Raw genomic sequence first — 23592 nt, forward strand, 5'->3', positions numbered from 1 at the left:
CGTTTGAAAGATCAGTCTCCAAGTTTTTAATCAGTGAGCACTAAGTGCTTTTTGAAAAGGTAAACATTGAGCTGGATCATCTGTCTACAAATAACTCATACCACTCATCTTATTCCTACCAGTTTAAATTCCTTTTTATATCCCATGGTAAAATTGTTTCCAAAATAAGCTCTATCACGTGGGATTTTATTGCAGTGATGAGGTGTAACCTTGTAATGTGTATAGCTACGTGATGCAACACAGACTTTTTTTCAAACAAATTTTAATACCTTTTCCTGGTGCAGTTACAGACAAGGAGTAGCAAATTATGCATGTCCCATCAGTTGGTGAATAGCCCTGTTGCTGAATTCCTGAACTCTCTCCTGGTAGCCAGTTGCCCAGCAAATGCTGTTCTTTGATGGAGAGGGCATTTGCTGCATTTAAATCACTCTTACTTGAGCTGAAAACATGTCAGTTACTAAGAAATAGACCCTGCCAGTTGCCCTTCTTTTATTTTCATCCAGCCTCACCGAAGCCAGACAATTCATGGCTTTAATAGAACATACAAGGCACATGTGGTAAGAAGAGTTCACTTACAAGCAGCCAAAGTGAGTGCAACCAAGCAAAAAAGTGAACAGTTGGTGAAGTGAAATGCATCCCTTGCTTCAGACAAAAATACAGTGGAATGAAAGATGCAGTAGACTGGCTTTCCCTTAAGCAGATCTAATTTCAAAATCTGGCCCTGGAGAGATGAACTTTTGCTTTAATTGAGGAGGTGGATCCCAGCTCTTTGTCACTCCATCAATCAGCACCCTTTGCTGTAGCTCTAGCAATATGCTGCAGAAGGCTGTAGGATTTATTCCCTGCGTGTAGAATAAGGCTTCCTACCTGGTGCTACTAGGAGCCAGCGTGGCCTGGCCTCAACAGCACAGTGTGTATCCCATCCTCTTCCTTCTAACGTTGGCCAGTGTCCTTCAAGACAGAGTCATAGCCTGGTCTCAACTTTCCCCTTGGGAGGCTACAGTTGTTGGGGACTCGAGAGTTTAGGATTGTTCTTTACATCTTGTCCACCTCCTTCCTCGGGCATGGGCAGAGCCTTGCCCAAAAATCATTCTGAACTGAAAAAAAGCAAGGGGAGAGGCATTGCTCAGGTTGCAGCCTGATGTGTCAAGTTTCCCAGGCTCTAGCTAACATCATGATTTCGGTTAAAAGTGGTATTAAGAGTAAACACAGGCCACCATGCAGGCCTGCCTGTGCAAGCAGTAGTGTGTGGCACAACAGGGAAATGCAGGATAACAGTGCCGAAAGGGTGAGGAAAATACTTTGTTCCCACGCCCTGCCGATTCCATACACGTGGTGATCTGCCCTGGACGCTGCAGGAGAAACACAGGTGTACTTTCCATCCAGTCCTCCATCCTGTCCCATCAGGACTGAACCGTTAGTTAGGACTTTAAAAAACCATGTTTTTCCGTGGCATGTTCTTCTCCCAGCTGTAAATTCCAGCTGTATTCTTCTTCCTGCTGCAAATTCCAGCTGTATGCTTTGCCTTTACTATGTCTCCTTCTCTATCACTATATTCCCGTGCTTTTCATGTCAGCTTCCAAAATTAACACCGTGGCAGATAGTGTTTTTCATGGGGGGGATTTGTGATAATGTTTGAGAAATTGAAAATGACAGAAGCACTATTACAATCAGGGAGAAATTATGAATGTGGTGCTGGAGACTTCAGGCACTGTTTCATCTAGGCTTGGAAGAGGTGGTGTATGTTCCTTAGCAGGTGAGGAGACTTGTCACGCACTTACTTGCCATAGTGGGCCCTAAGACCAAATTTCGAGCAGGAATGAGATTGACTTTAGTGGCACGGAGAGGCTGATGAGTGTGTGGGTGTGTGGCCGGTAGAATTAAAAGGATGCAGACAAACACAGCACTATAAACTTGGAGGCACGGATGGCTCTATACTCTGCAGATCATAGTGTTGTACAGTGTATTTTGTCCTTCCCTGGTTTTCAGTGTGAGATGTTGTAGCCGAGGGGTTAGCTGTCATCTGTGGCGTTCCTTCCTTACTCCTCAGATCTCTGGCTTATAAATGTGTGCTGCAAAATTAACTCGGGGAAGAGTGGAAGCAATGTGAAGAAAGAGAAATTGGTTTGGGGGCATGGTTTGCTTGGTAAAAAAAAATTATAAAGAAAACACGTTGACTGTGGGACTTGTGCATGCTTTAGACCTGAAAAAAATACAGGGACTACAGGCCATTTCTTTCCTGTGTTGTATGTGGAGGGCAGAGTTTACACTACTTCTTAGCAGATGCTTTTAAGCATGGACCCAGCCTCATGATGATTTACCAGGAGGACATCATCATCTTTGGACCTTTGCCTATAGATTTATTCAGAGTAAAAGGCAGAAGGACCCTTCTGGACAATCTCGAGGATGAATAAGAGAAAGAGTAACTTATAAACTGTTACAAATTGGTACTCGGTAATGGCTGTAGTGTTGATCAGACAATATAAGCGGGCCCCCAGTGGTTACCGACTTAACAGCTGCATGTAAGTCAGCCAGTGAACATTTGCTCGTAGCTGCTCTAGTTTTGTTTTTATTGAAGAGCAAGAAGCATAAACATGGGACACACAGTCTAGAGGCTGCTTAAAGGGTTTCACTTGTTTAAAGTGTATATTGAAATGTCAGGGCCTTCCGTGAAATGAACAAGTTATGCATTGAGTTGGTAACACAAATTGGGCCAGGTCATCTAAAGCAGTGCCTTACGTGGGGGGGGATCTCGCCTGCCGTACAAGCAGCTCGGTAACTCTGCAGCGTGGGTAGCCGGTGCAAAGACAGAGGATCCCCGAACGTGAGTATATGCTCAGCACGAAGACTGACTTTGTTTGCTTTTATAGCTGGTTATCAAGTTCGTTGCTGAGGTAATGAGCTGCACCTCAATTAAAATCTACCTACCCCCACTGAAACATTTAATATTTGTGTAAATATTAAACATTTATATGAATATTAAATGCATTTATTTGGAATTGATTCATGTTTACATTTTCCCACTATCTGAATAAAGATTACAAATGGAAAGTAATTTCCTTATGCAGAAATTCTGCATGCATCAAACTCATTTGTCTACCAGCAGTGGGTAAACCATAAGACCTCCATGTTGCAAGGTCCTAACCATGCCCAAACTCGTATCCTAACCATGTAAGGGCAACAGAAAGCAGCAGTTCTGTGCTGTACAGTGGGTACTTTGTTCTTGCCTTCCTTATGGAGTTGTTGGATCCATAATGTGAAGGACGTGCTGACTTGTTTTACGATGTACCACATCAGGGAATGCAGTGCATCGTTTTCTCTTAGATTTGGAAAAGTGCAGGCTTGATATTAAAGGTTCATTTCTTTTTCATCGTTCAGCTAACTCATTTGCACTGTAATGTACTTTCCTATTCCTCCTCCTGATAGTTGCTGCTTTTATACCTATTTTTCAAGCCATATTTTTAGTCTAATCCATACAGCAGTTGTCTAAAATTCCATAGCATTGCTTATTTCTTACCTATAACTCTTAATAAAAAATAGGGCTGTGCCAACCTATTATATCCTTAATAGAATATTCTAATGGTTATTAAATCAATTGACTCTGAATCTCACTTTAATAAATGAGTCAGACAGTATTTTCCAATTACTGTCAGCCGCCACCTTTCCAAAGAGCAGATTATTTTGATTGAATTTTTTAAAGCTGTTCAGCACTTTTTTTTTCTTTTCTTTTTTTTTCTTTTTTTTTCCCTGAGTAAGAGCAAAGAGCAGTAGCTCTGTTCTGCAGGGAAGGAGAGCCTCTTGGACTGTATTTGACACTCCATTCCATTTCAGATTTATCCCAAATGGAAACTGAAAATGTGGCATTTCACCGGCCCTTTATTTATTAATGATATCATATTTTGCACTTCCATAGCACCCTATCAAATTGTTTGCCAAACATGAAGAGCTAGACAGGGGCCAGCGTGTAAACAGAGCCTTTTGCATCCTCTTTCCACATCTGGCACCTTTGCAAGAGCTGCCACACCCTGGCTCTTTCATGCCGGTGGGAGATAAAATGCTGGCTGTGCTTTTAAATTCTCTGTGGAGAGCAGAGCAGGGACAAAGCCTTGTTCCCTCATCTTTCCGCAGTGCTGTGTGACCCAAGCGAGCAGGCAGTTGTGTGCCCAGACATGTTATCTTAAGCCTTTTCAAAGGCAGATTGGCAGTGATTCTGGGTCTTCTGTGTATGGTAGCTAGTCCTGGACTCTTCTCCAGCTCCACTGTCCCAGTTGTATTAAAAGTCTTAAGGGATACTAATTAGGTCAGCCTATTAAAGTAGAAATTAAAAATTAACACCTCTTCTTTAGACATGGGTAGTCTGAGAAACACAGGCCGTACTGTCATGCTCAAGGTGATAAGACTAAGTCAGTGTCGGAGTTTGGAACGGAACCCAGCACTCCTGACTCTTCTGCCAATACTGTAACCTTGTCTGTCTCCCTTAAATTTAAATCATGCTGGTCTCACGTTCTTGAATTCAAGGACTGGAACCTTGTCCTTTGTTCCGAGGATGTAGCACAGAGCAGGTGATGTGCACAAAATGGGTGAAAAAGGGTATGAGGTTTGGTAACTCCTTGAACAGTAGGACTTAGGAAAAAAATTAGTAGTTATACAAATGTAGTCATATTTTAAATGCGGTCTTTAGAACTAGGAGACTAAAAACATTTTAAGAGAAAGCTTAGATTCTGCACAAATTGATGTCTCTTGCCTGGGGAAGTTTCCTATCTGCCCCAGGCGAGTGGGTGAGGGGATTTTTCAAACCCTGTTTATAAGCCTTTAGGAAAATCGGATTTGCAACATACAGTAATCAAAGTGGTTTTGATGTTTGTGACCAGGAGATCGCCTCGGATCTGAGTGATATGGGAAATACAATAGGGTCACATTTAATGGGGTTCAATTCTTCTTGAACAAGTACAAATACTGTGTAAGTAAAATTAGTTTTGCTTCAGCATCAGGAGTGCATGCCTTTCTTCCTACTTTTTCCTCATTAGCCAAGGTAATGGAAAGAGAAAAAAGCCTTCTCTGTCTTCTGTAGCTCCATAAAAAACATTTCTTTTTAGGAAGTCTTTCTCCCTTGGAATGTTTGAAGAACTCCCTGTTCAGTGTTCCCATGCTCAAGAATGATTAGAGTGGTTCATTTACACTTTGCCAACAGTAACTCTGTGATTTGAGAATTGGCATCGATTATCTTCACCTTGACATGTGGAAGATCCTGAGATGGAGCTCCCTTTGTCCTAATTGCTTTGACTGTGTGTATCAGCACAAACAGTTTGATGAAGAAACTTCACCCTACAGGCTTTCTAGCCCGTAATTACCCTTTGTGGGGACTTGCACCGTCTTCAGAACTATCTGTTTAGTAATGACCACGGCAAGGATCTGGATGTAGGAGAAATGATCTGACCACGTGTGACAGTCTGTACATTCCTCGTAATGGATTTGCAAGTTGAGGGAAGAAGAGGCATTTATATACGGTTTATTGAGCCTTCCTCCTCTTTTCAGTACGCTGTTCTGCAGCTTTGCCCACAGCTGTGGGTTGCTGCCTGTTGGGAGAGCGCGGCATACAGCCTGCCTCGCAGGATGCTGCCATCTCTCTTAGATATACAGGCTGGTGCGTGCCAGGTTCTTTTCCCTCATGCTCCCCTTCACGGTGTTTGCATGGGCCATACTTGTCTTCTCTCAGCAGTAGCAAAAGCAGAATACACTGGAGGTGTTTGTCAGTGATGGTGGAAAACCCCAAATCCCAGGCAACTCTTGAGAATCCACTAAAATTTTCCCTGCTAAGGAAATAGTTAGCATATATTTGATAAATGGTTGCTAATTTATCTATGAAGAGTTACAAAAGGTGTCACCTTCCTGATGAGAATGTGTCACCTGCCCCTAATCTGCCCCTGGGAGTCTATTGCACAGAATATGTTCAGCCGGCAGTGCGGGACGGGACACGTACCTCAGCAGCCTGTGCTCCGCTGCCTCAGCAGCAGCACTCCGTGGGCACGGGATCGACGGGACCACTGGCCTTTTTCAGCTGACTCCCAGAGCAGGCCTGCCATTTCACACCCCTCTGACAGCTTTTCAGTGTGTGGAGGTAGGCAGGAATGTTGAACCTTGCTTTAATGAAGGACTGGGTAGAGGACGAAGGGAAGTCTGCAGTTTGCTGTGTGTGCGTGCGGGCGATGCCGGGGCATGTTTGTCTGTACCCATGGCACCACTCTGTTGCACTAAGACTGACAGGAAGACAGGAGAGTTAAAAAAATGGCCACGTGCCAGTGTGTCCATTTTAAAGAGCCAAAATGGAGTCCTACATTCTTCTCACAGTCGCTACGTGAAAAACACGGTTTTACCGTGAAAGGCAATGGAGTCGCTGTATATATGAAAATTATGAGAGCTAGCTGTTCAGTGGAGAGGGAGCTCCCCAGTTATGGACTGTTGTCAGGGCAGAAGTTTTTGTAGTCAGTGTGTTTTTACCTGTTTACTCCAAGGGAGACACCCCACCACCCAACCCTGATTTTGTGTAAATCTTTTGGCTTTGTTGGTTTTCATCTGCCCCTTACCTTCTCATTATAAAGAGCCCTGACACCTCGTAGAAAACCACACGACGGTAGTTTTCAGTAGTTGCGCCTGCAGAACGGCCACCACCGCCCGGCTTAGCTTGCGCTGTCTAAAGCCCACAAATTCCCACCCTTTGCTAAAGATGCCGTGACTTACGTGAAGGCTAAGTTTAGCTTTTGGAGTAATGAGAAGTGAAAGCTGAGGGCTACCATTGAAATTTTTTCAATTCTGCTGAGTTACTAAGGATCATTTTGAGAGGGCGTGTGGCCCCAGTCAGCTACACAAGCACCGTGTCGTGTTTTCTTTACATCGGTGGGCAGGATTGGCGCGTGCAGTACAAAACGTTGTCTCTGCCGTCACCACCTACAGCAACTGCCAACTGCGAGCGTCCGTCACTGCGGTCACTGATCACTGCAGGCAGCGCTGTGTTTGGCAGGAGGTAGGCAGCGTGGCATTTAGGTGTTCGGGGTGGGCAGGGCTCTCTCCTAAATCACTCCTTTTCACCTGAGAAACATTAGGGAGCTGTGCCAGTCGCCAAGCGTTTTATTCCCACTTGATTTTTAATAATCAGATACAGTATTTACCTGCGAGATCAATGCTACTCGTGTAGCACACCGGTGACATACAGAAGGACCTTTTCTAAGCTGCGCTGTGGGAATTGAGGCCTCTGCAGCAGGGCTGGAAGCCACTTCTTACCTAGCAACTGTTTCTAAGTAGGACAGCCGTTGACTGCCCTCATGGCGGAGTGGATGAATCCTGCAGCACCCTCAGGAAGGGAACCTGGTGCCAGGCACCAGCCGGCCTTTGGAGGACAATGGGAGGAAGCGGAGGAACAAGCAGCGGGGAGTGGGAAGGGTTTTAAGGCTGCAGGACCTTGATGGGAAAGCTGCATCACGAGACGCATGGGGACTTTTCTGAGCTGTTAAGAGGAGAAATGCAAATAAAGGGAAAACAATCTAGGATTGTCAGAAAGGGAGCTGGGAAATCCTGTGGCTTGCAAAAGGTTTCGCCTGTGCCCCTGGGACTGGAAACGTGGAGCAGGAGTGATGTGAGGGTATAAACTACCTTCCCCTGTCATGGTGGTTTTATGAGAAACGCCACATCAGCCAGAGTGCCAAAAATGTGTGCATTCGCAGTTCTTACCCGTGATAGGCGGGATGATGTGTGATCGGCGATAAATTCCTCACGCCCTGTTTTGCAAATGTACTCAGTCATGATAGGGTGACTCTGCTAAGAGATGATGTTTCAGGTCCCTCTCATCATTTCCTACTGAAGTCTAATGCTCTGCATTCCTGTTCAGTGGTAATTGTATGTGGAAAATCGGTGCTTTTAATGCCCAGTTAAGCTTTGTACATTCTGAAACCGTCCAGGTAAAAGAATACATTCGCAGCCGTAGGTGCTATGGGGCATCCAGTTTCCTGAGCTTAGGAAAACAAAAAGTCTCTTCAGTGCATAGATTGAGTTGGACTGGCTCTTTGGTAACGGCTGTGGTGAATTTCACTTTTCCTTTGATTTCTCCCACAGATGAAGGACTGAACCATGAATGCAAACTCTGCAATCAGACGTTCGACTCTCCTGCCAAACTTCAGTGCCACCTGATAGAGCACAGCTTTGAAGGCATGGGGGGCACCTTCAAATGTCCGGTGTGCTTTACAGGTAGGACGCAATCACTGCTTGTCCCAGTCATGCCCTTAGCTTACGTGTGCAGAACTCCACTTACAACTATGTCGTGTGCTGGCTTTAGGTTAGTTTTAGGAGGGAACATTATATTTGTACTAGTTGGTAATATTGATTAGAAATAATTTAGAAAGCTGAGCTTGGAAGGTCAGGCATCCATCTGTAAGAACTGCATTTCAAGCTCTTCTATCAGAAGTTTGAGTTTCTTATAATTACAGAAGTGATAGTCTGTTACCTTCCACGGTATCATGTTCATTACCTTCATGTTCCAAACTTGCCGAGGTTAAAACTGCCCATAAATTTGTGCTTTAAAGCTGCAGATGTTTCATCTAAAACGATATAATTCAGAGCAGAACTTGGCCCCACGGGCAAGGGCTGCTAGGCATAGCCCGTGCAGCAGCATTCTCCTCTGATCGGGTAAGAAAGCGCACTTGCGTGTGTTTGTTGGCTTGTGGTGAGAAGAAACACCCTTGCAATGTGCTTTAGAAAACAAGCCATGCTGTCTTGCCACAAGTCAAGTTCTGCTCTCCCCTGACACAAGTCCAAGTGTGGAATAATCCTCCCCAAGTCAGTGGTGTTATTCAGTAGTAAAACCCAAGTGAGAAAATAACTTGACCCAGTAGGGCTAAGCACTGCAGTGTTTGGGCCATAATGAGGAACAGAAAAATGCTGTTGCTGGAAATGAAAACATATTAAAAGGATGCCTACAGAGTTGTTGTGAGTTTTTTTAAGGACTTCTTAATAGAACATTTCATAAAATGATAACCTAAAACATAAGCGTTAATATGTAGCTTACATGCCCAATTTTGCTTTACAAGATGAAAATCAAAGATAATCACAAACATGACAAAACACACTTTGGGTATTCTCGCATCAATGGCATGCTAATTCTGGAAGGCATTCAAGGTTTCTGTTCTCCATTAACGGGAGTGAAGGATTTTCATTGATAGGCAAATAGACCCTTTAATACCTTCATTTTACTTCTCTTTGTTTGGCAGCTTCCCTCCCAATAGAACCTAAGCGTGCGCGCGCGTGCGCGCGCGCTACAGAGGAAAATTAAAGTTGAGTTTTTCATCTCTCAGATACAGTGGCTGGTGATGATTATTACCTCACTGTGTTCAGGTTTCACACATCTCTGTGGGTTATAAAATTAAAAAAATACATAGTTCATCTTCACTGCACAGCTTGTCATAGTAATGTCTGAGCACGGATAGTACTGCTGTAAACAGTTTGCCTGTTAGGCACCTGTGTTCAATAATTCTTTCAGTTAGGCGTTTTTGGGGGTTTTTAGTTTTCTTACTGATTCTACTAATTTTTTTCCCTTGTCTTTGTGTATACCTTATGAGGTGATCTTTTTTTAGTGTAATGCCACGGGTCTTCGATTTCCAAATTGAGAGGAGTTGTAAGCACAATATAAAAACTTGCGTATGTAAGGAGTACCCACTGATGGTTCTCCTTGTGAGCAAGATCCCTGATAAAACTAATCCTTTAATATTTGAGCCGGTAGCCTTGTAAAATGTGTTAAAGAGTATGGAGATAAGTCGATTCCAATCTGTGTGAAACACTTTTTCCTTTTTGCTGATGGGGTAAATAGACACCGAGCATTAATCATAAACAACGGTGTTCTATTAGCAATATGCCATTAAATTATTTCAGCATGTCTTGCTAGAATATTAACAAGAAGTAAAAATCACCATTATAAGTTTTATATGGAAAATGGAATCTGATCTTTTTTTTTTCAGGGTAATGAGAAATGTGATTAAAATGTATGACTCAGAAGAACAATATTCTGATGTTTTTTGTTGCCTTGCAATTAGAATAATTTTAATGATTAGGAGTGGAGTCAAAGTCAAATGCCAGCATCTTTAATAAATCCTTTCTCTGCCTATACAGATTAATATTGTAGATGCAAACTTTTTTAGGTCACAGTGCACCAGGCATCCATCAGAAGTCACTGCTGCCAACCCAAACACTGCCTCTGGCATATACAATTTAATTATTAATAGTATGTCTCCTAGGTAAACTGTTACACAGTCTTAGGGCCTTGTTTTGTAGTCATTAAAATTGAACATGTTTATATTATTGAAACCCTTGCATTCAGCGTGTAGGCAGAGTTGATCTTAAAGTATCCAAAGAGAATTTACCTGCAGTTCTGTTTCACATTTATAGACATTGCCCCAGTGTAGCTGTGGGATATAATTTTTAGCATTAACACATTTAAATACAGAGCTGTTTGTTAGCTTTAACTTTATGCACACAGACTAAACAGGACTTTGGCAGCTATGCTTTTCAAACCTGTTGGTTGCTAGGAAGTAAGTTTTGTGTGTGTTCAATAAAATTGTGGTAAGCATGAAGAAATAATTCTGAAGAGAAAATGACATTTTTAAAGTCGTTAAATTTGAAATCTTCATTGGTTTTCCTGTTAGGGTCTTTTTTTTTTCTTTGTTTATCTGTTTTAATTCATTCATTTTAGAAGAAGGATCACACTTTGTAGATAAATAGTGTTCGTTGGTACCCATTATAGCAACAGTGTAATGTGAAATCAGAGTGCGCCAGCCTAATTTTACCTCTTGGAATTGCTGAGTGTTAATGGCAAATTGTTTGTAAAAAACTCTTCACTTGCAATATGAAATAATGAAAAGCTTGTTGTTTGTCTCATATTCCAGTGTTTGTCCAAGCAAACAAGTTGCAGCAGCATATTTTCTCAGCCCATGGACAAGAAGACAAGATCTATGACTGCACACAGTGTCCACAGAAGTTCTTCTTCCAAACAGAGCTGCAGGTACCACACTTGTTACCTGGGGGTTATAATAGCCTTATGTATTTGACAGCTGAATTCAAAGCTTTACTTGCCATGACCTCCTCTGATACTTGCTTATCTTCAGGATAGGGATGAGGAAAGGATAAGAGAAATTGCAGGTGATTCAACCCATGCTGCTTCAAAAAGGTGCTGGCAGAAAGCCACGTGGTACAGACCTGAATTTTGGGAGCCACCTTTGGATTCTTCCTCTGTAGGTTGTTGCAGCTCAAGATATTCTTGAAAAGAGAGAAATGGGCATTCTATTTTTCTGTTTGATATCCATAAAACATTTACTCAAGTAGCAAAATGGAAAATAAGTGTATTCTTTTGTCTCTAAATGTGAAAAACTAAGCACTGAAGTGAAGTAGGAGTGTAGGGATGGGGCAAGGCGGGGGAGGGGGGAAGTAGATAGAATTTATCTTGGTTTACCTGCTGGCCATTTCCCATAAATACTAACTTGGTGGGGGAAAAAAATAATAGGGTCAAATGAATGGTACACTGTCTTCTTGTGTGCTGTTTTCAGACTTGTAATGATACTGTTTACTAATGGTAAACAAAAGGACAGAGAGGAAAAAATAAATGTTGAAGAAAATCTGAAAACAATTTTGGATTAAGGGATTATTTACTATATATTAACATTCTGCACTGCTTCTCTTGCAATGAGAAGTGGTAGTGTGTTATTCCTGATGTGGTGTGACACTTTGAAACAGCAGCAGAAGATTGTTTCTAAATTATTTTAATTTATATTGAAGTATTAAGATAGGTTGACAGAAGAAAAATTTTTAGGGTCTCTAATGGTCTATAGGGATGGAACAAGGAGAAATATTTGTACAGTAAGGCCTTTCCTACGCCATCCGCCATGTGATTTTTATTTGGAATGAAAAGATTTTTCAGCACTTAAGATTGTTCAGTAGTTTTTTATAGCATGGGCCCCCATCTCTAAGTCCTTTGACTGAGGTGTCCACAATTAATTTTGCTTTGGACCAGAGCTGGATTTCATCTCATCAACAGAGGCAAAAGGCTAGTGAGGCATGTGTGCATGTATGGCCATCTAGTATTTCACTTATTGAAAGTTTTACACACTGAAAACCTGATATTAATGTTTGGCATGATGATATGAAATATTTCTTTGGAGAAAAAAGAAATCAGAGCATTTAAACCATGCATGAATTCATTGTGGGAGAGATTGGTATTTATATTGATTGCACTGCATTTTCTCTTCCCTAATTTCTTTCTGCATGAAAACAATATGGAATAAAGCCTTTCTGATAGCCTTCCCTACCTCTTTCTCAGTTGACCCTAGGTCACGGGAGTTCCTGTAGTACCCGCAGTACCATACCTGTAACACTCTAAGGTGCCTGTGCTGCATCTCTCTCCTATTTTTAATAGATCCAAATCTGTTTCATTTACTGTCCGTACCAGGTATTGCATGCAAGCTCTGACCTAAAGTGGAAGAGGAGGACAAGGAAAAGAAAATAAAAAGTTGGACATTTAGGGAAGAAGACAGTCATACATAGTGATGGACAGGAAGAGGGAAGATTGAGTTTTGAAGTCAGAAAATGGTCTGGGTTGTGTAGAAAGTTATTGGACTTGTGGGAAAAATAAAGGAGAAACTGAGTGGAATGAGGAAAGGTCAGAAACTAATTTTGTTGTATGTGTTTCTTTCAGAGCATGGATTTTGTGCAATCATTTTCTTTGCTTTTTTTGGTCAAAATACTCGTTGGGGTTTTTTTGCAAAGTGTTTCCAGTAAGGTGAAACTGCTTTTTCAGGAAAAAAACATTTAAATCTTTTTGGCTTACTGATTTTCACAAATTCTGTTGTTCATCACTGATTAATCAAAATGAGGAAGTAGGGAGAAGTAAGGACATAAGGAGTTTCTGGAAAGAGAAAGGATAGATTGTTAGGGAAGAAAGACCAAAAGGGGGAAAAAAAAAACCTCAGCAAGAGAGAAGGTGCAGGTATGCAAAAGACAATTATGAAAAGAAAGAAATGGGAACAAGAGGATAGAAATTAGTTTTAACAGCAGAATTCAGACTGGATTTTAAAAGGGCAGAATAGGTAACTGGATTCTGAAGATGCAAAATATACAGAGATCCAGGTGTAGTTGTGACATGTACAATCACCTCCTTACTAGTCTGTCCCCTCTAAAATACGCTCTCGTTTCGAAATACATGGAGTCCCAAGCAGCTGCCTTCAGCTTTTTTATTATAATAAAAGCACATGTTTTTCCACTCAAAATTCATCCCTTCCCAAGACTGAGGGCAAGAGTTTGCTCCCTCTATCTAAGCCTAGTTCATTAAAACTTCAGCATAACTGAAGCACCTGGTTTTCTAGTGAAGGGCACAAAAGGATGTCACTACAGAGAGACAAATTATGCCCTACACTGGCTAGGTGACAATCAGTGTGTTGGTTGTTCCATGCTGCAGAAGGCTCTTAATAGACCACGTCTCCACACCCTTAGAGACAGCCTCTCTCTGGCTTATCTACACTTGCAAAAAGGAAAAGGTATTCATTTTCTCATTCACTTAATTCACTATGTTTATTAATTTAATTAACTTGGGTAGCCCCACCCCAGTTGAGAATGCATTATGTTTTAAAAAATGCGGTACCATCATGCCATTTTCATTTATTTGTTGGGATCACTGGCTTTCTGCTCTAACCTCCACTTATCTACCCAGGCTGGTGAAAGGGCACCAAAGCACTTAGGCAGAGCAGTAGGTACTGACCTTTGGAGTCTGTCTTTGCTGAAAATGCATTGATCTTGAGCCCACTCTCATTTAAAACCTATTCTAGGAGGCATCACTTTGTTCAGGCTATCTACCAGCTGAAGCAGTGGAATCTTTGGAAACTAGCCTCCGGGTTATGTTTCTCTATCCTTTCACATTACCGTGGTTTGTGTTGGGGCTTGCAGCCTAACAGTGTATTTATTCCCTCCATCAGGAACTGTTCCTTGCTTTTAATTTAAACATGCATCTAAAGTGCATCTCCCATGCATGAGAGATGCTAATCATCTCAGATTAGAAGCCATGGACAGCACTCCATGGCTGTAGGGCAGAGTAAGAACAGGAACAAGGTAGAGCAGAGCAGAACACAAAAGCATAGAAGGCCTATCCACACATATAGTACAGCTGATAATTAAAGGGAATGAATTCAGGGATACAGCAAATAAGTGCATTATAATGATGCTTAACTTGGTGGTTGGCTCAGTGCGATTCTTTGCTTAGCATTTTCTGACTCCTGTTCTGGGAAGAGTAGGCTGTAGGAGCATAAGAATCCCCACATACTACATTCATCTCACCTCGGGGAAGTTACTATCCCCTCATTACCGATCTTCTCAAAGCAAAAAACAAGTAGGACTCTCTTTAGAGGTTTCCATGATTTCACTCCAGACCCCTGTTAGGAATGCAAGACAATCCCATAGGACCACATTCTGGTGAGAACAGAGAGTAAATAACTAGTCCTGAAAATCAACCCTGCAACTCAACCTTTAAGTTGAAATAATGAGATTTTACAGCAATTTGCTCTTTTTTTTAAGATCATCTCCATAGCTCTTCTCCCACCTTTGAGACCTCCCTTAGATGGCTTTGTGCTCCGTAGCTATTGAACCAGCTTTAAATTTTTGGAGATACTACCTCCATAGAAAGGAAGCAAAGGGAAACCTTCTGTAACAGTTAGAAGTGTATGTTTTAAGAGTGTTCTGAGTTGTGAATTTTCATACTTACATGTTCAAAAGGTTATGTGGTCTATTTACACTTTTGAAATGGAGTTGAAAAAGTATGTCTCTCAAAATGTTTGTCCTTTAGAATGGAAAGCTTCTAATAAGGCACGCTTAATACAATAAGGGCTTTTCAGAAATAGGCTTGTAACAAACTTTAAAATCAGAAATATATCCCATCTAGGTATCAGATAAGGAAACTGCAAGGTAGGTGTATTTATAGGGTGCCTAGATGTCTCCCAAAAGTTGAAACTCTTCTAACTGAACACCTGGAGTATGACCATACAGTTTGCTGTGCAGGGTGGATATAACTAAAACAGTCTTCTCCATCCATCATCCATAATACTGAACTTTTAATTAATAAGGAAGCAAATAAACTTATCACTAATTTAACTTAATATTGAATTTTCATTAAATTATGATAATTTGTGCCTATTAAAACTTCCCTTTCTTGTCCTCATGCTATTTCTAGTGCCTGTTTTTTTGCCTTAGTCTTTGGACTTAGGCTTAGGTGTTTGAATGGGTGTTTGTGCTTCCCTTGTCCCTGATGAGGACTAGCCATTCCTTTCCTATTCCCAGTCCTAGTGTTACTTCCATGGTCAACACAACGTATTGTGGTGTTTGTGGGGAGGAATGAGACGCTCTTGTGAGGTGTTACCCAGAGTCAATGGATTAATTTTAGATTTTTTTAGATGTTCCTGTGTCAGAGAGCTACCAATGTCCAGTAGAGTTGCTGAATAATTGTACTGGTTTTATCAGTGTTTTATCAGTGATATCAGTTAGTTCTGAATATGATACTAGCCAAGATTACATGGCCTCTCAGGACCATTTTGCCCAGTGCAAAAATTATATCTCTTTTTAGTGAATTAGAGCATTTACTTAACTTTTTGTGACTAATAATTAGTTGCCCCTGGGGTAGTTAAGTGTCCCCGCTTTACAGACATGAAAACTAGGGCAAGAAATAATTGGATCAGCAGTTGCTTCCCATCCTGTTCAAAAGGGACCTGGCCTCAGTGATTCACGCCCTTGCTGCTTCCCGTCTGGACTCCATCAGTGCAGAATACCTGGGCATGAAGCCATCAGTCTGTGGGACGTTCCAGCTAATACAGAGAGCTGCAGCACTGTTCCTCAGTAGCAAAGGAGACCGGGAGCATATTCAACCAGTTCTCTTGCTGTCTATACTGCCTTCCTACATGTTTGTCCAATGGTGCTCTAAGACTCAGTCCTTAATATTCTTGGTGGACTGGGTCCAGCACATGTCAGAGATCACCTGAAAAGTTCTTCCCATTTGGTAACAGCGCAGTAGTTGGCAGCCCTGCTTTGTGAGTGTTTTTATTAAAGAGCTGAAGCTTATTTGCACAGGAGCTAGAACTTTCTCACAGGCTGGCCTGGGAGCATGGAACAGACTTCCACAGAAGTTAAGTATTGCCATGAATGTCCTCAACTTAGGCTTCTAAGAGTAGGGTGCACCTAGAGGTGCCAAAAGCTCCCTTCTCTCATATAGACGTGTACCTGCATGTAGCTTTCTAAACCTTCCCCAAAACCCCAATGCACAACAACAGAGCCCTTCCAAAACAAAATACACAGTTCCTTCCCCAGGGAAAGGATGAAAGAAAGAATGAAGCACTCATAGCAGATGTTACTCATGTCGCTTAAAACAGCAGGTGAACATTCTCAGCGCCTGGTGGAAGCAGCTGAAGCAGAGCGGGGCAGAGGCAGCATAGAAGAGTCTCCAGAAGATTTATGTAGCTTTATGTGTGTCCCTCTCTGGATGTCCAGTTTTAATATTTTCATGTTCCAAGGTTAGCACTGTTGAAACTAATCTTCCAGTTTCTTCCTCATTTCTTTAAGGGTTAAACTTTCCAAAGATCTCTGCATTGTAAAATGCTCCCAAAGATCTCAACATTTTAAAATGGCCTTTAAAATACCCTTGACCTGAGCCGGAGCAGAACTAAGCAAGCTCTAGGCTATTTCAAGAACTGAAAGACTTGACTGAGACCTTTAGTGGAGACAGTAGCAGAGCTGGGATTCAAACACTGTATTCTCTCATTTGGGGGTCACCTAGAGAAAACTGCTAATTAACCTGGGCTGGGGTTGTCTCCTTGTGGCAGAGGCCTTCTGGGGCCAGCTGGGAAAGAGATTGATGTGGGAATAGCATCAGCCATAGCAGCAGTGACACCGCTACCTCCATATGGGATTGTTTTGCCAAGGCCCCCACAGTAGTTGAGTCTATCATGTAGGACCCAACGGCGAGCCTTCCATGACAGCAGGGGAGACCATGAATAATTTATACTCTTTACACAAAAAGAGGGACAAAACTTTCAAACCTGCAGGTGAAGTTAGATTTTCAATGATGTTTTCTTCACAAAGAAAAGGCCTCAAAACATTTTTTTAAGTGAAATTGGAGATTAGCTCTGGCATTTCCAGGTCCCCAAACTCTTAGGGTGAGGAGTGGAACATAGATGCTGGCTTTCTAGGCCCCAAAGGCCAGGAGCCAGCAGGGAATAACTTTGTCAGCTCTTCTTAAAAAGAAGCCTACCTGAAATCCAATTAACAATCAAAGCTTTAGGCCAACATTTTCAAACTCAATGGCCTATTTCTGAGAGGGTGCTGAGCAGCTTCAGCTGCAGTTAAGGCCAATGCAAGATGCTGGTGCTGAGTACCTCAGGAAATCAGGTCATAAATGCCTGAAGTTAGGAACCTTGATAAAAGCATAGGCACTGAGCAGCCGTAGTCTCGTTTAAGGTTTCAGCAAAACACTTTGGATGCCTAAATACAGATGCCACATTCAGTAATGTTGGCCTTAGTCCTTAGCAGGCAATCAGGTTGCTTTTGTCAGAGCAAATGCCTAGGAGTCAGGAGAGCTGGATTCAGTTGCGAGGTCTGGTACTAACTTGCTCCACTTAACCATGCATGCTCTCCATCTCGTGAGTGAGGATGATGATAATAATATGTGTGCCAGAGATACTAGGATTGTAATTAATGCTTATGTTTTGAGAGAATTAGATAGAGACGCATGCATTGCAAGTATTATTAGTTTGAGTGCTTTTTTTTCCTGAACTCTTACTGTGCTTTCTGTTTCCGATAGATATATGGATATTAGTGTGCACCAGTATGTGCATTGAGTATTTTTCCATGTCTTCCAAGATTTGAAAAATTCAGGCTTGTGTTCCTGAGACTTGAGACTTCTTTCCCTAGAAGGGAGAATTATTTTCTTTGCAAATTTTCTCAAAAAGGCCATCAAGAGAAGCATGGTGGAGGCACTCATGCATTAGCTCTTGAAGGACATACCTTCAAAGTGTTTCCCCTACAAGTCTTTTGCCTCAATGTCAAACAAAGTTTAAATACAAAAAAAAATACTTTGAATTCCCTTCCAGTGCCCCTTCCCTCCTGGGGATTGAGGGGCGTTACAGCCATATTAGGTTTTCATGCGGTAATTCTTTTCTAAATAAGAAATTTCCAGGTTTGGAGCTTGTGAGTTCACCCGCCTTTGATTGGCCTATTCAAATGTAAACAGTCCCTGCGGGTACTTCATTAGTTCATGAATATTTACAGCACATTGCAAAGCCCACCAAGCCCAAAGTGTCAGAGTTTTTCAGGGACCATTTTGATTTCACTGAATAGTGCTTGACAAAGATGGGCTTGAGTATTAACGGTTCTTACTTGTCTCTACATACTCCATATACTTCTAACTCTACATGTGACAATCAGCCTGTGAAACTTTCTGCAGTTTTTCCTGCAAATAAGCAGGAAACAATGTGTTCACAACATCTCTTATACATTCCCTGAGAGAACATTCCTTAAATTTCTGGAGTAATTGAATCACAATTATGGGTTTGTTTTCTTCAGATGCTTGAGTGATATTATTGATGAAATTACAGAATTAATTGACAAAGACATTGTAGCAGTTAAGTGATGAATATTGCCTTTAAATAAACCATTTTAATCTTGAAAAGAAATTCAGACAGTAAAATGGCAAAGGATTGGAAGCTAAATATACTGTCCAAAATAAGTACTGAGCTACACCCACAAAGTACCCATACAAAAATAAGCAAAAATGTATATTCCTTCTCTTTCAAGGGGGATAGAGTCATACCCAAATGTGTATATGCTTGAATCTATGTCCCTATTTTGCCTACTCCTTCCTGTTTATGCTCTCGTATGCCTGGATTCTTCTTGTAAAATATAGGTATCTATTTTCAAAGAAATCAGTAGCAACAAAATAGTTTAACCTACACTTTTGATCTGTTCTCCTTATTGCCTTGTATGGTCAACATTAAATAGATTCTGCAGAATCAGGTAAGATAGTACAGTTCATAATCCTTGTGACTGCAAAGACTGTGTCATGAAAATACGTTAAGTCAAGTTCATTGTCTCCAGTCTGAAAGCAGCATGAAACCATGGCAATCAGAAGATAAGCTCCACTGTTCCTTTGTCTTTTTAAGTGTTGACTCTGAAACATATCAGTGATGTTACATGTCAACATCATGATTTCTGATTGTTTTAACAAATGGAACAGCGAGGTGTGCGAGATGTCAGCCTAAAGAAGCAAAGCAGAAGTTGCTGCAGAAAGGAAAATGCATAGAAAGGCAGAAGAAGAAGGAAACAAAAGGCAAAAGAGTAGAAGAGAAGTAGAAAGGAGATTATGGGGCAAAGAAAGAAACAAAATAGAAATAATAGTGCTTGGGGAGGCAAACATTTTTCTGCTGAGTGATGCTGATGATAATGATAAGGCACTTGTAAAAATAAATCATGATAATAATAAGGGGAAGTTCACTTATTACATAAAGGCCGATTTCTAACCTCAGTCCTTGTAGAAACCTCTGTGAACATCAGGGAGTCCTGTTGTAGATTGAGGGCAGGGAAAGCAGTAAACATATTCCCTGACCCACAAATAATCATTAGAAATGGAATTCTGCCCTTTGCAGAAAATGAGGTTTTATCATCTGTGCCCTGAACGTTTCAGCCTACACCTTGCCATTAGTCAGATCAGTTGGCTCATACACCTGGAGTAAACAGAAGAAATAAGCACTCTGTTTGCATTTGAATAATTTCCCTGGTAGATCAGTTCAGTTCTCTTAATTGTCCATCCATTAATTTCTTGCTAATGTAGTTGATATCGATGACTGATTTTCTGTGCTAAACAGGAAGCACCACTTCTTCATTCTAGGACGCATTCCTTCCTACAACTGCCCTGCTGTTAGCTACCAGTAGCTGCCGTTATATTATCTTTCATCTGGCCCAGAGCTGACAACAGATGGCCATCTCCGGGACTGCCATCAGTGTGACTTTATGAAGCATCCAGCTATGGTGTACTGAAGAGCTTCATGGCCAGTTCTGCAAATCTGCCTCCCTTCCCCCCACCCCGCTGCTGGCCCCCCTTACTCCATCCCCATGAATAAGCTCTTCATTCCTGGCTCCACTCTTCACTGGTCCTGCAGTTTCCCAACGAGTGATGGCACAACACTATCACTGAAAGTTTGCTGCTCAAGATCTGCCCCCTCTTCCCTCCACAGCACTGGCAGAAGCTTGCTGTGGCCCCCGTATACCCCAGCATCGTCACCCCTCCATGGTTTCAGTGTACCAAAGCATAGGTAGACGGGCTCGGTAGCAGCAAACCTGCCACCTCTTAAGATCTGTAGTCTGAACCCTACCTTCTTCCATCACAGAGCTTAGCTCGGTAGCCCTGCATCTCCTCAAGCTCCAGGGATTTGGAGAGAGGGGGGATGTTTGTTTTTTGTTTTTTTAATGTTCCACAATACATGCAGCCAAACCAAGATTGAATATATTAAGTGTGAAGGAAGCTAAAATATCGATTAGAGACCCAAAGTGGAGAAAAGTATAAAATTTGCAACCATCCTAATTCCATTGACACATTAGATCATTTGGAGAAGCTGTTTCAACTGGGTGGCTGCTGTGCATTTTGGAGAAAGATATATTGTTTGCTCTTGACAGAGTTTTCTAAAGCAAGGTGCCTCCAGAGCTGAACCCGTATTTTAAGAGAAATTCACATTTGTATCCTTTATTGTGATATTTGCAGCAAGTCTACAGCTAGTAACAGTCTCTGCCCTCAAGCTATAAAGGAGTAAGGCTCCATTGTTGGAGAGCGAGCAGCCCTCTGTGTGGAAGGCTGAGATGTGGTAGGCAAGATGAATAGTGCTTAAAAGCAGTGCTTGCGGTGCTGTCATTTAGAACAGGAACACTGAGGATTTAAACGAAAGTGAAAGGCATGGTAAATGAATCCTTTAAAATTGGTCAAATTTTCAGCTGCCTAAAATAACAAGTTTTCTCCATTGATAGGTTCATTGAGTAGGAGGAAAGTTGGGAGGGGTTGAATTCCCCTAGGGAGGAGGTGCAGATAGTTTGTGAAAACAAGGTGTGGTCAGTGATTCATAAAGAGACACATCCAGGAAACTCCAGTAAACAGCAATCTTGGCTCGAAAGCAGTGACTTTCCTTCTTTATCTTCTTTTTTCTTTCTTTTCTTTCTCTCTTTTTTTTTTAAAAAAAAAAGAGCATCATTACATTGCTCCATTAAAACATTAGTCAAAAAGACTCAGATGCAGATGGCTACACAACTGGAGCTGTTCATTACAAAACCCCAACCAGGAGGAACAGCTTTTAGGTTTAGCTTTTCTACCTGTTATTGGGGTCAGGATCACCATGCCTTGATCAAACTGAGGCTGAAATACGATTTTGAGTGGAAAAAGAGTGGGTTTTTTGCAGGCTCTCATGATTATTTTTTTTAGTTGAGCTTCATGTTCAAAACTGAAATTGAGTGTCCTCCACCCTGTTAACAAGGGAAGAGAGAAAGAGATGATTCAGTTCTCACCAACCCGTACTGCTGAGTTACACACATTTCTACATGCAGCTTTAGTTGTTTATCTGTATTGTTATAGTCTCATTTTGCAGCAGAATCGCTAGACACAGGCACTGATCACGGGTGTGGAAATCTGCTTGGGGATAGATGCTCTGTGTCAGTGAATACTCTGCTTCCCCCCCATACTTTGTGTGTATAGATGTGTGCTATGTAATATAAAGAACCTGTGATATTGTTAAATATTAGTGGTGCATTTTGCTTTGCTTTGCGTTTGTAAAGGTGAAAGGTGATTGTGCAGGAAAATGGAACAGTATATTTGCTGTGAGACAGGCACTAAGAACTCACTCCCATGCTCAGTTATAATTCATGACTGTACTGGTGGGAAGCCCTTATCCCTCTGTGGAGTTAATGCATCTCTACTGTAGCCTGCTGAGAGCACCCTGTGTCCCCTCCCACCATCTGTGCATTCACTTGCGTGCTTTCTCTCTCTCTCTTTACTGTGAGATCTCTTGGTGTTAAAACTGTCAGACTACTACTGCCTGGTAAAGGTGGCTTTATGATGTGTATTAATGTTGAATTGTCATTTAAAGGGTGAGGAGGTAGGAAAGGGATATGTTACCATTTGTTTTAAGCTCTCCTTAGAAAATGCTGACGAGCAAATAGACGGGAAGGTAGATTTGTTACTTCAAAAAGCAAACAGCTTTGAACAGCCTACAGAAATTGCCACAATGTAGGGTAAGAGCTATTAATGGCAAATGCATCTTTGTTCCCAATCTGGGCATATTTTGCTGTTTCTTGGTACAGTGGATCTCTGTTTCTCCATGTCAAGATCTGAATCAACAGCATTGTAAATTGAATAATATTTATTTACCCATCAGCTGGCTTAGCTGACAGCTGTTTCATTTTCTATAAGTTGATCTCCTCTTTTAGCTGAAAAGCTCTCTTGCAGGCTGCAAGTTAATTGCTTCTATGCTACCTGAGACTTGAAATTAATGTGACCAAGTGCTATAAGCTAGCACAACCTTACTTAAATAGGTAGTGTACAAAGATTTTTTATTATTATTATTGCTGTAAGGTACTGTCAGAAGACCGGTGAGACTGTCTAGCTTCAAAAGAACTGAACTCAGTTCACAGAGGTTTGAGATGATGCTTTATCAACCTGGCACCTTACCGCAATATTAGACTCAGAATATGGTTAAAAGACCATGTACTTGACTGTCACAGCAATATTAATTTGCAGTGTTTCACTGAATGTAATCTTATGTAGTCTGTTGTTTGTATTCCTTTAAAACTTATAAATCAAATCCAGACCTGGAATACCAGTGTATGGACTTAACAGATGTGCTGCCATAAGGGACCTGCTAGGTTATAAACTGCAGAAATGATCTTTTTCTATTTCAGATTCCTAGCTTATTCCAGGGAGATTTAGGAACCACAGAAGTAAGGTGGAAGGTCACGCGTTAGGACGGTAGCACCCACCCAGTGCTTGACGTTGGATGTAATTGTCAGGAAATCCAGCTCTAATCGTTTTGTTATTCAGTCATAGCATCCTGCCAAAGCACCCGAGCAAAAGTAGGGCAAGAATGACTTCAGTAGCTCTGTGTCCAGGTTTTCTTAGGTGAAAGATCACTTTGAGATGACACAGCTGAGTAGTCAGACTGAAATCCTAGTTGGTATTTTATTAATTTTGCACCAAGATAAATCCTGAAATTCTGACAAACTCCATGACAGGTGAAATTCCTTCTTGCAGAATCTGCTCAGCAAGAGGCTGCTCATTTCGTTCTGTTCGGAGGCAGGCAACAGGAGGGCAGCTTTATAATCAGCCCTCAAAGGAGCCCCGGCCGCCCCAGAGCCTTGGACTGATTGAATAACTCCTGGGCCTCTTCCCCTAGGCCTCCATCAGCAGGGGTCCTGTGGAAAGCAATCTCCCGCAGACTGGCACTGAAGTGAGCTTTAAACTACTATTTTCTGCTCTCCAGAGGAGCCTGGAGTACTAAA

The 23592-nt window shown here is 41.7% G+C and overlaps 1 protein-coding gene across 11 annotated transcripts in view; it reads left to right on the top strand.

The window, feature by feature from the left end:
• The window catches only part of ZNF521 (zinc finger protein 521), a 232906-nt gene that overhangs the window by 194119 nt on the left and 15195 nt on the right, over positions 1–23592 (top strand). For all 11 annotated transcript variants that reach the window (XM_072852595.1, XM_072852597.1, XM_072852598.1 and 8 more), the window contains 2 exons: positions 8107–8238; positions 10926–11041. In XM_072852595.1, the coding sequence (XP_072708696.1) occupies positions 8107–8238; positions 10926–11041 (248 nt within the window). The remainder of the gene's footprint in view (positions 1–8106; positions 8239–10925; positions 11042–23592) is intronic.

Source organism: Ciconia boyciana, chromosome 2 (genome assembly GCF_034638445.1).
Source record: "Ciconia boyciana chromosome 2, ASM3463844v1, whole genome shotgun sequence".
Classification (NCBI taxonomy): Eukaryota; Metazoa; Chordata; class Aves; order Ciconiiformes; family Ciconiidae; genus Ciconia; species Ciconia boyciana.